Below are 14,584 nucleotides of genomic sequence, written 5' to 3'. Positions count from 1 at the left end.
ACTTGGAAACAGACAACATCCAAGTTCCTTCAAAAAGGAAAAGAAAAAAAAAACTAGCATCAACCATACAATAACATGGCAAAAGAAGCTTTTATTTTTCTCTCACAGCCACAATATGAAATTTTACATGAGGGAAAAGAAAGATTTTAAAGATTTTTTTTTCTTATCACTTGTAACTGATTTCAGAACCTCACACAAAGTATTAAATAGCAGTGTCTATCAACAGGTGAATGGACAAACAATGCATGTGCTCGAAAAAAAAACACTCATATACTCAACAACATGGTTAAATCTTGTAAACCTTCATTCTCAGTGAAAGAAGCCAAACACACTAGCATACACACTGTATGATTCCATTCATGTAAAATATAAACTAATTTATAGTCAAAAAAGCAGATCAACAGTTGCCTGGGGCCAGAGCAGAAAGAAGAGTCAACCACAAAGGGTAAGAGGAATCTCTGGCAGTGAACAGGAATGTCCTGTCTTGATTTTAGTGGGGCCTTCATGGGTGGATGCAAATGTTAAGCTCATCAAATTACATGTCTTAAAAGGATGTACTTTCTTATATGTAAATTATTCCTCAAAGTTGGTAAGGAAAAACATTTTAAATGGCATTTAGACTCTAATTATTTAATGGGATTTTCTAATTAGCATTAACTCCTAACTACTATTTACTTTTTACTTCAGTCTTCAAGTAAAAGTAGTCTACTATGAGGTAGGTCTCCTATCATTAGAAAAACCGGATGCTAGTCTGTATCCTTAGCTATCAACTACTGAGTAAGGGGGTTTTTTTAGTGCATAATTCATAAGAGCGCCATTAAGTAAAACACAAAGAAGTCTATTCTTTGCAAATTATGAGACACACCATTTACAGAAATATTACTATGTAAATCAACTTTTGAGAACACTGCTCCTATTTTAAACTTCTAACATCTTTAATCCCTCTTAAATCAACACCAAATACAGAAAAAGAACAAAAGGATTACTTTATATATTTATATATTAAGGATTTAATGTTTTCCCCTCCCTCTCATAGTGTTCTTTCAGCAAAGGAAACAATTACCATAAGCAGATAGAAGAAAATCTTGATGGATTACTCTGTTCTGTTGAATCTACCATAAAATAAACAAGAAAGGGAAATTCAGATTAAAGCAACTATCCCTTTTAAAAGTAATCATGGTGCACTAAGGGATTGCTAGAGGTGAACAGACAATGTAATTTAGAACACTATATTCTGCATTTAAGCATAAAGAAAAAAACACAAAAATTCTTAAATAATCCTGTTTATAAGGCCAAAACGGCCTTAAGGTAGTGTTTCTCAAATGGAGTCTGGATAGTATTCTTGGGTGGCCTATTTCTATGTTTGTGACTTTATAACTGCGGTTTTAGAATAAAAGGCCAAAAGACAACACACTGTAAGAATGAAGGCTGGTACTTTAAATAGATTAAAATAATGGAAAGATTGAGCCATCCTAATACACCGCAGATATACCGCAGTACAGGAATATCAAATTCTGAAGAACCAGGACTAAAGTGGTCACTATCGTATTTATCTGCAAGCTGATGTTCTGCACACAGATCCCATCTTTGCATCTACCACCATTCACCAACTGTTTGTGGTTAGAAAGAAAAGTAGTAAATACAAAATGAAAAATTTTGTGTATTCTTTATACAGTATTTTTTAGTTTCTCAGCATACCATTCTGGGGTTTGAATCAGTCGTTAAAGAATTCTGTGCAAAAAGGGAATAGTGACAACAAATTGTTTTCGCTGTGATAATGAATACAACTCAAATGATGGTTCATAATACTTAAAATGGAAAAAATCAAATTGTTATAGCTGTACACAATAAGTATAAAGAGTTTATATTTAGTTTTATGTTAGTACATATGTAATTAATTTTGTACTAACAATAAGTAAATTCTGGCAGATTCTGAGAATTTGTCTCAATCGAGAAACACTGTCTCAAAGGAATAAAATTTTCAATATACATTATGGTACAATATATCAATGTCTTTCATATTAAGAAAAAAAACCAGGAGCTATAGAAAGGTATAGAAAGTTTAAGAATAAATTGTAACTATAAATGGAAAGAGTATAAAACCTGAGAAACTGTATGCAACAAATTAAGTCTCTCTGAAAAAATGAAACCCATTTTCACAGAAGTATAGAAATATCTGTTACTGTTTGTACTTATAAAAATGTTAAAAGTTGATTTCCTATCAAGATGGAGTAAGTAGGTAAACCCTGTGCTTGCCTCCTCCTCTCACGACCACATCAAAATTACGACTACACTACAGAATAACCATCACTGAGAATCGTCTGAAGTCTCGCTAAACAGAAGTCCTACAACTAAGGACATACAGAAGAAGCCACCTTGAGACTGGTAGAAGGGGTGAAGGAGCTGGTCGCACACCCACATGTGGCAGTTAAAAATGAGGAGAAATGTTTCAGCTGCAGAGGTCTGCCATAGGAGTGAGGGGTCCCAGCCCCACAACAGGCTTCCCAGACCAAGATTCCACTGCCAGGAAGACAAGTCCCCACAACTTCTGGCTGTGAAACCCAGCAGAGATTGTGGCTGAGTGAGATAGAGGGCTGCTGGAGTCCCAGGTGTCCCTCGTAAAGGGCCTGCACATGGACTTACTCACTCACTCTGAGCTCCAGCACTGGGACAGCAGCTTGAAAAGTGTCAGGTACATAAGGAGAGAAACTGAGTTGTCTGCCTTCAGGGTAAAGGCTGGAGGGGCAGCTTTTTCACAGACAAAAGTGTGGAAGAAGCCATATTTCGTTATTAAGCCCTCCCCAATCCTGGTGTGCAGACGCAGGTGGCCCCCATATCTGAGTCTTCCCCAATCAGGCTAACACTGTTCACCTCACCCTGGTGATTCCCTGAGACGATGCCCAACCCAAATTGCAGACCCACTCAAGCCGTTTCCATTAAGTAGTTTTTCCATACAAAAGGCCTGTCTTGGGTCATGTTGCGGACTTTCCTAAAATCTCTCAAAGTTCACAAGACCCAAACAAGCAGATTCTGGCCTCACGGTGCCCTGTACTTCTTTTTTTTTTTTTTTTTTTTTTTTTTTTTTTTTTTTTTAAAGATTTTATTGGGGAATTGGGGAAGGGGAACAGCCAAGTTGTACTTCTTGCTAAGCAGCTCCAAGCCTGGAAGTTGGCCTCTGTTCACGGTTCACAGACACCTCTCAAGTGCAGAGCAGGTGGCTGCCACCTGCAGATTGCTTTGTGGCTCTTGTGAGGTGACCTGAGGCAAGCCACAGGCTTCGGGGGAACTTGGCCTGCAGTGGGGCCTCTCAGAGGAGGCCCCGGGGCTGGTACGCCTAGAACCACCCAGCTGTTTCCATAGGCAACACACCCAAAGGGGACACTGGACAGGCACCAGAGTCCTGCTAAAGCAAATCCTGCTCCAAAGCATCAGTCCCTACACAATAGCTCCTCCACTGTAGTCAGCCAGTCCTCACAACCAATCTGCCCAAGGGTCAATCCCTTCTATTGAAGTGCAAGCAGCCACCAAGGTTCAATTACAACATGAGGGCACAGACAACCCACACAAGTGACACCCCTGAAGCACACAACTCAGGTGACCAAGGAGATTGTGCCACTAGGCCCCACAGGACACCTACTAAATAAGGCCACTCTACTAAGACTGGGAGACACAAAGTCCTACCTAATACATAGAAACAAACACAGGGAGGCAGCCAAAATGGGGAGACAAAGAAACATGTCCCAAATGAAAAAACAGAACAAAGCTCCAGAAAAAAAACTAAGCAAAATGGAGACAAGCAATCTACTAGATGCAGAGTTCAAAACACTGGTTATAAGGATGCTCAATGATCTCAGGGAGAACTTCAACAAAGAGACAGAAAACATAAAAATAATGATAGAAAACATAAAAAAAAAGTCAGAAATGAAGAATAAAATAACTGAAATAAAGCATACATTACAGGGAATCAAGAGATTAGATGAAGCAGAGCAATTCTAAGGTATCAGCGATTTAGAAGATAAGGTAGCAGAAAACATCCAATCAGAACAGCAAAAAAAAAAAAAGAATTAAAAAAAAATGAGGATAGTTTAAGGGGCCTCTGGGACAACATCAAGCGTACCAACATATGTATCATAGGGGTACCAGAAGGAGAAGAGACAGAGCAAGGAATTGAAAACCTATTTGAAGAAATAATGACTGAAAACTTCCCTAACCTGGCGAAGGAAACAGACATACAAGCCCAGGTAGTACAGAGAGTCCCAATTAAGATAAACCCAAAGAGGTCCACACCAAGACACATCATAATTATAATAAAATACCAAATGTTAAAGACAAAGAGAAGATCTTAAAAGCAGCAAGAGAAAAGCAGTTAGTTACCTATGAGGGGGCTCCCATAAGACTGCCAGCCAATTTCTCAATAGAAACTTTGGATGCCAGAAGGGACTGGCATGAAATATTCAAAGTGATAAAAAGCAGGACCTACAACCAAGATTACTGTACCGAGCAAAGCTATCATTTAGAATTGAAGGACAGATAAAGAACTTTCCAGAAAAGAAAAAGCTAAAGGAGTGCACCAACACCAAACCAGAATTACAAGGAAACTTAGACAAACTTCTATAAGATGAAAAAAAACACACAAAAACTATCAAATGCCTGTATATAAATAATAAAACAGCAAAAACTACATATCTATCAATAATTATTTTAAATGTATATGGATTAAATGCTCCACTCAAAAGACACAGGGTAGCTGAATGCTAAGAAAACAAGACCCTTACATATGACAGAGAAAGACAAATGTCATATGATTTCACTTATACGTGGAATCTAAAGAATAAAATAAACAAACAAAACACAAACAAACTCATAGATTCAGAGAACATTTTCATGGTTGCCAGGTGGAGTAGGGTTGGCAGATGGCTGAAAAAGGGGAAGAGATTAAGACATACAAATTGATAGTTACAAAAGTCATGGGGATGTAAAAGAATACAGTCAATAATATTGTAAAAACTATATATGGTGTCAGATGGGTACTAGATTTATTGGAGTGATCTTCTCATAAGTTATATAAATGTCTAATCACTATGTTGCACACCTGAAACTAATATAATATTGTATGTCCCTCTAATTGCAAAATAAAACAATTATAAAAAAAGATTAGAAAAACTTTAGAAGTTTACATGGCTGTAGTGTCAAAAATAAAGATGTATCATCCATAGTAGCTATAGCTACTAGAAAAGCAATCTAATGGATGCCCTTACAGTCTTAAATGAAATATTTTAAAAAATAAAAAATAAATTGCCAAAATATAAAATTAATAAATTATTAAACTGCTAGGAGCTATATTAAAAGCAATAAAAAACAGAATTCTTAATGTATACTTTAATCATTGGGAAACTCAGCTTCCCTTTAGGCAAATATTGCTCAAGTCATAATTCTTTACTCATTTACTTTTAAAGACATTTCGGAAACATGATAATTCTAAAACAAAAATAAAAGAGTAGGCTGGACCAAAGGAAATTGGATGGGGAATCAAGAAACAGAGGTCTTATCCCTGGTTCTCCAAATTATTCTGTGTGGCTCCCGGCAAGTCATTTACAACTCTCAATACTTCTACTCATTTCTTAGTGATGGAATAGAAACCAAGAATGTCTCTCAAGGGAGTTCCTCAGGATGCAAGCACGTTGCATATAAATAATGCTGTTACCCAAGTCCACTAGAGTTCAAAAAATGTTTTTGAGGGAGGAGACACAGGGCCCATCTTTAAGAAACTACAAGTAGGAGTTAAGAATAACAAAAATTAACACACCTTCAGATTTTGGGGTCGTGTGAATTTGTTGAGAAGTGCAGTTTGAATGAGCTCCCACCTGCTCCCTGCAGTTCGCTCACCGTTCTTTGAGGAAAAGGAAAAACAAATGAGGAAACCATTCGAAGTTCTTCTGCATCATAGAATCAGGAGTCAAACAAGAATGTACTATACTAAATCAGAAACTAAAAGAACATCAGATTTCTTCTTACCTCATCTTCCACAGGGTACAAGTTTTGTTCTGAACAAGGCATCTTAACGTGCTTGTTGTCCCACAAATCTTTAAAATGTGTTGGAAAAGGTTTAGGAACTTCTCCTGCTCGCAAAAGATCTACCTGAAATACAGGTTAACAAGTGCATAAAAACTAGGTGAATTGTCTACAAAAGAATCCAAAGAAAGCAGCCAAAGCAAATGCTATAAGACATAGATCAGCTCCTAGACAAGAAATCTTCTTCAGCTGTTCCCACTCCTTATCTCCATTTAATCAATTTCCAAGTCACCATGTCCTGGGCATTTGATCACCAATCTATTTGGGAGCCTGGTCCTCATTATTCCTTGCCTGAATTTCTGCCTACAGCTTTCTATCCCTCCCTTTCCCTAACTCCAACTGCTCCCAGAACATTCATCCCCCTTGAGCATCTTATGTCACTTGGGAATAACATTATCTTCCTCAAGTATTCCCAGGCTTCTTCTGATCCTATAACAGCTCCCCTCTGCCTATACTGATTCCAAGTGATGCTCCCGGTTTTCAACTTCCTTCTTATCCAAACACTATCTGGTTAAACATCTATTCTGACCTTCAATATTCAGTTCAATTTTCATTTCCTACAAGAAGTCCTCAGAAACTTTTTAAAAGGCAGTTAGTTTATTCCCCCATTTTATTAATTATACTAGAGCAAACTAGTATTTCTTTCCCCCACTAGACTCTAAACTTCTTGAAAATGATAACCATATTAACTTTGTACTCTGCATATTTATAACAGAGCCTGGCATGTGTTTTTATATGTATATTTGTATACATATATATGTAAATATACACATATGCGTATATATACACATTTGCTATTTATATTATAATAAGCATTCGATAAATGTTTGAGGAAGGAGGTACTTCAAAACATAAAAATTTTACATTTTGCCTATTCTGGACATTTCATATAAATGGAATAATATCTATTATTATTATTACGTGGGCTTTTGTATCTGGCCTCTTCACTTAGCATAATGTTTTCAAGGTTCATCCATGTTGCAGCAGGAATCAGTACTTCATTGCAGATAATCAAATAATCACATATATATGTCAACTGTATTATGCTATGAATGAGAGGTTCGTGGTGTTAAGAGAAGCTATTCTAGACAATTTTACTTAACTTATGCACATAGAGAAGGTTTCCTTGAGAAAGTGACAATTAAGCTGAACTCCAAAGGATAAAAAGAAGGTAACCAGGAAAAGGAGGGAAGGAAGATTGTTCCTCAGAAAGAAAACAGCTTATGGAAAGAAAGACTGTCAAATAGGCAGCTTCATGAAAAGTCTGCAACTCAAGAGAAATAAATTTTCAGGCCATCTAGGATACCATATAGGTAACCATTAAAACCGTAACTGTGGATGAAACTACCCAGAGAGAGAGTGAGAAGAAAAGCAGATGTATGAGAAAGCCTTGAGGAATGGCCACACAGAGAAGAAGAGCGAAAGGAACATAAAAAGTAACTAAGGAGGTAGGAAGAAAACTAGGATTATATGGTGTCATTGAAGCCAAACAATGAGAATATTCCAAGGAGGAAAGAACGGTCAAAAGTGGCTGAGTCATCAATTACCCTGAAAATATTTTCACCTCCAGATGCAGACCCCAGAGGTGATACTGTTAAAATATTCCATGTAATCTAGGTGATAAAACAGGTACCAGTCCAGCTTACACATAGGGGAACACATATATGAGAATATACTGTGTGTGTGTGTGTGTGTGTGTGTGTGTGTGTGTGTGTGTGTGTGTTCATCTATGTGTTTACAGATAATCAAGCATGGAATATCATGTCCATGCAATTTCAGATTGCCTTACATTTCTAATGCTAAATATCAGCTTTATTTTATTTAAATTCTGTAACTATTAATACCTGGCATCTCAAAAATGTAACTAAGGGCTGTTTACTTACTTACTAACTACTAATTACACATATATCATATTACCACATTCAAGAAAAAGAATCTACAAAAAAATATACCAAATTATTAAAACTCTGGGAATAGGACTAAGAGACTTAGGTTTTCTGAGTTATATACTTTTACATAATAGTTGCATTTTTTTTTTACAATGACTTTGCACTACTTTTGTAATAAAGTAAAGAATTTTATAAAGATTTTTAAAATCTGTAGGTCACTGGATATCTAACAAATAAATGCACATTGATTACAAAGATGAAGTACACAATGGTATAGGATCCTCTGAGTTTTCTTTATGGGTGGTGGAAGAAAAGGAGAAAAGTCACAATATTACTTACCTCCCCAATCAATCTTTTCTCCAAATCCTCACCATTAACATCTTGTCAGTCATCCAGTCTTTTCTTAATTTCACACACACTAGCAATGCCTCCTTTCCCTGTGTTAGCCAATATTTAAGAATTCACCATGTCCTATCAATTTTACCTCAAAACAATGCAACTATCTATTTTCTCTTTTTTATTTCCACAATTACCCTATCTCACTTTTTAAAGAATTACCCTATCAAACTTTTTACAGAAGCAGAACTGGGGCTGGCCAAGTGGCTTACTTGGTTAAGAGCACAAGTTCTGAGCAACAGGGACACTGGTTCGATTCCCAAATGGGCCAGTGAGCTGTGCCCAGCTGAACTGCCGCTGAGCTGCCAACAGGTGGCAGGATGGCTCAGCTGGCGAGAGTACATGCTCCTAACAACAAAGTTTCCGGTTCGACTCCCACATGAGATGGTGGGCTATGCCCACCCGCAACTGAGATTGAACATGGCACCTTGAGCTGAGCTGCCATGAGCTGCAGATGGGCTGACAGATGGCAACTGGACTTGGAGCTGAGCTAGCTACACCCTCCACAACTAAGATTGAAGGACACAACTTGGCTGTTCCCCTTCCCCAATTTCCCAATAAAATCTTTAAAAAAAAAAAGCAGAACTGTTTTTTCTTTAAGAAATCTGACATGAAATCATTAAAATCAAATAAAAACTGGTTTTATAAGCAAAATTTTTACAATAATTTTCACTTATTCTAACATCAATAAATGAGGATGACTATTTCAAGAAGTACAATATTTGAAATTGGGAGTTACGGCTGACAGCTAAAGTTACTATTTAATTCACATTTATATCTCTTACGCATTATTAAGAAAATCCTACTCACCTAAATAGTAGCAAATGGTAATTTTTTTAACTTATTTTGATGTTAAGGAAATTCTTCAGTTAAAACAGCAGTGGCAAGAGACCTTGATTCTATGAGCTGCACAAAAATGACTTCTCATGGTAAATCAGCTGTTTAAAATATGGTATTAAGCATTTTCAAAATTTCAAATTTGAACTAACAAACACAATTTCAAATTGTTTGTTAGTTCTTGTATTACAGGTTAAAATTCTAATTTAGAAAAGAAATTTGAGTCAACTTTCAAAAGAACCCCTGAACCACTTCCACACAGCACAATTTGATAATTACTATCTCCTTACTTTTCATCACTTATCTGAGCTCTTACATTACCTTTCCCTGTTTCCAATGGATCCTTACTGCAGTTTTTTGCTTTGTTTTTTAAATACAACTGTCTGATTACTCTTGCTGCAGCACAACTAGTGTCTGCCCAGACATTTTAATGATTTCCAAAACCTACAGAGTCAAGTGCAGCTCCTGGCACCTGAAGCCCTTTGTGACTGAACTAAGTCCACTTTTAAAGCCTTTTCTTTCACCACTCCCCATCTAAATTCTAAGCTCTAGCAAACCAACTGTTTTCCATTCCTAAAACACATGTTTTTCAACTACACAGCCATTTCTTATCAAGGTTATGTATCTGTCTGGAACTCTCTTGCCTTACTAACTTACTAACTTCACCTCAGAAATTTCTGCTCATCTTTTTGAGCTCAGCTCAAACCCCACCATTCTGCTAAACGTTGCTTCTACCTCTAGCCACGCTAAAGAAGTCTGTACTTTCACATATTTAATCATATCTAGACTAAGTTGTACCAAAAATGATTTTTTAAAGTAGTCCCTGTAAAATCTAATAAGAGAGACTGACTGATAAATGATGAGACTATTTTTAAAACTGTCAATGTATGATAAAATCTTCTAAAATTGAATTATGGTAATGGTTGTCTAACTCAGTAAATTCACTAAATATTATTGAATTGAGCACTTAAAGTGGATAAGTTTTATATACCTCAATAAAGCTGTAGTTTAAAAAAAGAGCCCAAAGAAAGAATAAAAGCTGTTACTAGGAGCTTGCAAGGAATGGGAAGTTATTGTTTAGGAGGTACCAAGTTTCTGCATGGGATGATAGAAAATTTCTGAAAATGGATCGTGGTAATGGTTGTATAACATTATAAATGTACTTAATGCCACTGAAATATACATTTTAAAATGGTTAAAATGGCAAATTTTATATTATGTATATTTAACTACAATTTTTTAAATGAGGTTGGTTTTAGACTTGTTGAGTTTGAAATATCTGTGGAACAGTGGAGATGTTTAGAAAAATCTAAAGCTCAGAAAAGAAGGCAAAATTGGAGAATGATTTGAGGATACTGAACACATACAACTCTGAATTTTAGAGACTAACCCAATACTTAACATGTAGTGGTGCTCAATAAATATTGTCAATTAAATATTTTTAAGAAGAGAATCCAATGAATTTTCTTAAAAATATAGAAAAATTCAGTTTCTTCATCAGCTGACAATGGTTCATGTTATGGATTTGTTAAATACAGTATTAAGTAAGCTATCATATTTCTACATTCTGTAGCTGTCTCAGTACTTTATACGAGGTGTGATCAAAAGATATGGTGAATGTTTAAATAAAAAATATTTATTACAGTAAAAGACACATTGTCATTAATCCCCCTCAAAATACTCCCCTTCATTTCAAACACACTTATCCCATCGTTCTTGCCCCTTTCTGAAGGAGTACTGAAAGTCCTCTTTCGTGTTTCTACTTCATCCTCTATCATGACAATGCTCCATGTCACACATTGCTTCAGGTACAGCAATTTCTGTCAAATAAAATCATGACGATGTGTCCTCAATCCACCTTATTCACCGGATCTGACAGTGTGCGGCTTCTGGCTCTTCCCCAAAGTCAAAATGACCATGAAAAGTAAACGTTTTGAATCAATTAAGGACATCAAGGCAGCGCAACTACAGACACTCATGAAAGAGAACTTCCAGAACTGCTTCAGAAAGTGGCAAGAACGATGTGATAAGTGTGTTTGAAGTGAGGAAGAGTATTTTGAGGGGGATTAATAGCAATGTGTCTTTTAACGTAATAAAATTTTTTTTAATTTAAACATTCACTGTATTTGTTGATCACACCTCGTGTATGCATGAAAAAAGAAGCACTTCTAGACCTTGGTCTGTTTTTCACATCAATAATAGTATCACAAGGAATCAAGACTTAGAGTCTTCACTCTTTATAAGTGATACGTAATACCTACCCGAATAGTTACTGTGTGATTGGCAGACGGTCTCAAGAGAGGAAGCTGGATCCCACACCCAGGAATTCTTCTCATCTCCTCAATAGGAGTTCCAAGCCATTTCTTATCTGGAGAAAGGTGAGGCGGAATGTATTTAGGGATCTTCCTGTCTGTTCTTTGATGTTTGATTTCACATTGTTCTTTTCTAAGGTCAAAACAAAAGTATTCAGTCACAAACCACTTATGGTTTAAATTCATTTGGACACAGTACAAAACTTACCCAGAACATTACTGTTTAAAATGTGCCAAGTTTGTTCTCTGTCCTTGGTAATTACCAAAAACAAACAAACAAAATACCTTATAAAGCATAAAATAAAACCCAAGAGCTTCAAGACCTTATTTTCAATAGTCTGTGGAAGAAATTTTCAAACACATGTAAATCTCTTTTTGAAAAAAGATCATGTAAGAATACAAGATTGCCAAATGAGTCATGGTTCATAATATCAGCTATTTCTCAGGACTCTAGGCAGTAATTTTCAATGAACTGAACTTATAATGACATGCTTGATTTAAAAACAAAATCACAGAAATTACAGAGAGTGGGCTTAAGAGTCCATATAATTGCAAAAATGTAATTTTTTACATATTTTTTGGTAATTAGACAGACTGGGATTTAAACCCCAGCATTACCACCCACCAATGACGTAATTTCAGTGAATTCTCTAACCTAAATTTCAGTTTTCTCATCTGTGAAGTGAGTACAATACCACCTGCCTACCACTCAGAGCATTAGAGAAAAGGCAGTATACAATGGCCTAGGAAAATGGCTAAACAAACAATAGTTACTACCAATCAAATATTTTTATGTTCTAATAATTCATATAAATTTCAGAATGAGTTTATGAAACTAAAAATCTTATTAACAATACTTATTTGTTTTGTTTCTGACCTTTTTGGAATTTAAATTTTTGAGTCTAGGTTTAAAATGAGCATAAATAGTTATGAAGAAACACTACTGTTGTGCCTGCCGAGTGGCACGTTAGTTAGGAGTTGGCTTGGGACGCCAACTCTGAGCAGCAGGGACCCGGTTCAGATCCCACATGAGGGCCAGTAATGCTGCACCCTCTACAGCTAAGATGGTGAACAACAGCTCCACCTGGAGCTGGGCTACTGTGAGTCACCAGCAACAGCATAGGCTGTAGTGGGGCTGGCTGGAAGCAGGTGTGAGCTGCCAGGAACCACCGTGAGTGACCGTCAAATGGCCGGCAAGCGACTGCCTCACCCAGGAAGAACGCAATGATACCCACATGGGCCAGTGAAGCCATGTCCTCTACAACTAGACTGGAGAACAAAATGACAGCAACTTGTCTGTTCCCCTCCCCCAACTCCCCAATAAAATCCTAAAAAAAAAAAAGAAAATCTTCACTTCTGTGTCTTTGCTTCAGTGTAAAACATAAATTTGCCAAGCCCCTTACAAAATTATAAAACACATTACACTACTGGAGACGCTCCTGATGGNAAAAAAAAAAAAAAAAAAAAAAAGAATAGACACACTTCTGTGTCTTTGCTTCAGTGTAAAACATAAATTTGCCAAGCCCCTTACAAAATTATAAAACACATTACACTACTGGAGACGCTCCTGATGGAAAAATTACCTTTTTTCCTCTGCTTTCGGTATTCTTATGAAATGATCTGTGATTTTAGAATCCTTTTTTCCCTGTTGCTTGGAATTTCTGCATTCTACATTCTGGCTGGAAGCACTTCCAGGCAATTTGACGTTTAAATCATTCATTCCAGGACGACTCTCTCCTCCTTCAAACTGGAAATGTAATCGAATTTCACCTCCCTTAGCAGAGGAAAATTTCCTTGATTCAGGGTTGGTATCTCTTGCTTGGAACCTTAAAGGTTTATTTGCTGTTTGGGAGGAACTGCTATCTTCTTGTTCATCAAAACCTGAACTTATTTGTTCATCTGCTTCGGAGTCCTGACAACTATTTTTGGAATTATCTACATCCATCGGTGACTCAGGCTCACTTTCTTTCTCAAATGGAGAATTTCCTAGACTACTTTCTTGTCTATTCAATTTGTTGGCATTTTTCAGTCCAGTACTGACATCCTCAGAGCCAATGTCTGACAAGGGACTCTCTGGTACCACATCTATCTCCTCCTGCTGACAACCTGCACAGTCTTCCACAAGATGACAAGACATGCTACAATTCTGGTGGCTTCTGGCTTCTCTGGCCTGTTCATCTTCTGTAGTCTGCTTTGCATTTGCAAGCTTTACAGGTATAAAAAATTGTTGATTGTCTCTACTTTCCTCACTGTCTGTGTCACTGTGATCATCATTTTGGGGCGACTGATCAACGTTAGCATTGCTGAACTGTTCTGGTACCAGAGTTACTGTTGGAGGTTCACTTTCCAAAAGCTCCTCTGTATGTTTCCCTTCATTTTGCCACTTACACATAGCTGCAGTCTGATGCTGATTCAAATACATACTTTTTTCAACTGGTGACGTATCAATACTTAGCTGAGAAACATTTTCTAATTTTTCCATGTTATGTTGATAAAAGTTATCCTTTTGTACAGAACTCATCATGGATTCTACTCTTGTATTGTTGTTTTCTTTACTATGCAAACTACAAGAAAATAGAAAGAATTAATATACAATAGAACTTATGCTATAATAAAGAACTTATGATGCAAAAACCACTTACCCAACCACACTCCCACAATGTCACAGCAACAATTAAACTATTTGTGATACCAGAGCACACAGCATGACCCATGACTTTGCATATAGGCCTATAATGCCCTTTCTCCAACTATGTGCCTAGCAAGTACCTACCAGAGTGAAGCGTTAAACTTACTTCCTGTGCAGTCTTTTCTGCAAAGATAAAACGGGTTGTTTGTTATATATGCTAACTACCACTGTACCTTATTATACCTTTGCTGTTGCGTTTATCACACTATGTAATATAGCAAATCCACAAATAACATTGTTTCATTCAGTGTCATTTTGTTATAATGTTTATAATGTGCAGCTGGAACTTAAGTTTTTTTTTTTTAAAGATTTTATTGGGGAATTGGGGGAAGGGGAACAGACAAGTTGCTGTCCTTTTGTTCTTCAGTCTAGTTGTGGAGGACGTTGCT

The 14,584-nt window shown here is 36.7% G+C and overlaps 1 protein-coding gene across 1 annotated transcript in view; it reads right to left on the bottom strand.

The window, feature by feature from the left end:
* PARG (poly(ADP-ribose) glycohydrolase) overlaps positions 1-14,584 on the bottom strand; it is a 145,680-nt gene that overhangs the window by 123,806 nt on the left and 7,290 nt on the right. The window contains 4 exon segments of the mRNA XM_019655059.1: positions 5,807-5,890; positions 6,016-6,138; positions 11,456-11,639; positions 13,090-14,070. Coding sequence (XP_019510604.1) covers positions 5,807-5,890; positions 6,016-6,138; positions 11,456-11,639; positions 13,090-14,070 — 1,372 coding nt within the window.

This window comes from Hipposideros armiger, unplaced genomic scaffold (genome assembly GCF_001890085.2).
Source record: "Hipposideros armiger isolate ML-2016 unplaced genomic scaffold, ASM189008v1 scaffold_235, whole genome shotgun sequence".
NCBI classification, from domain to species: domain Eukaryota; kingdom Metazoa; phylum Chordata; class Mammalia; order Chiroptera; family Hipposideridae; genus Hipposideros; species Hipposideros armiger.
Note: the sequence above shows the minus strand (reverse complement) of the source record. Positions and strands in the feature narration are given on the sequence as shown.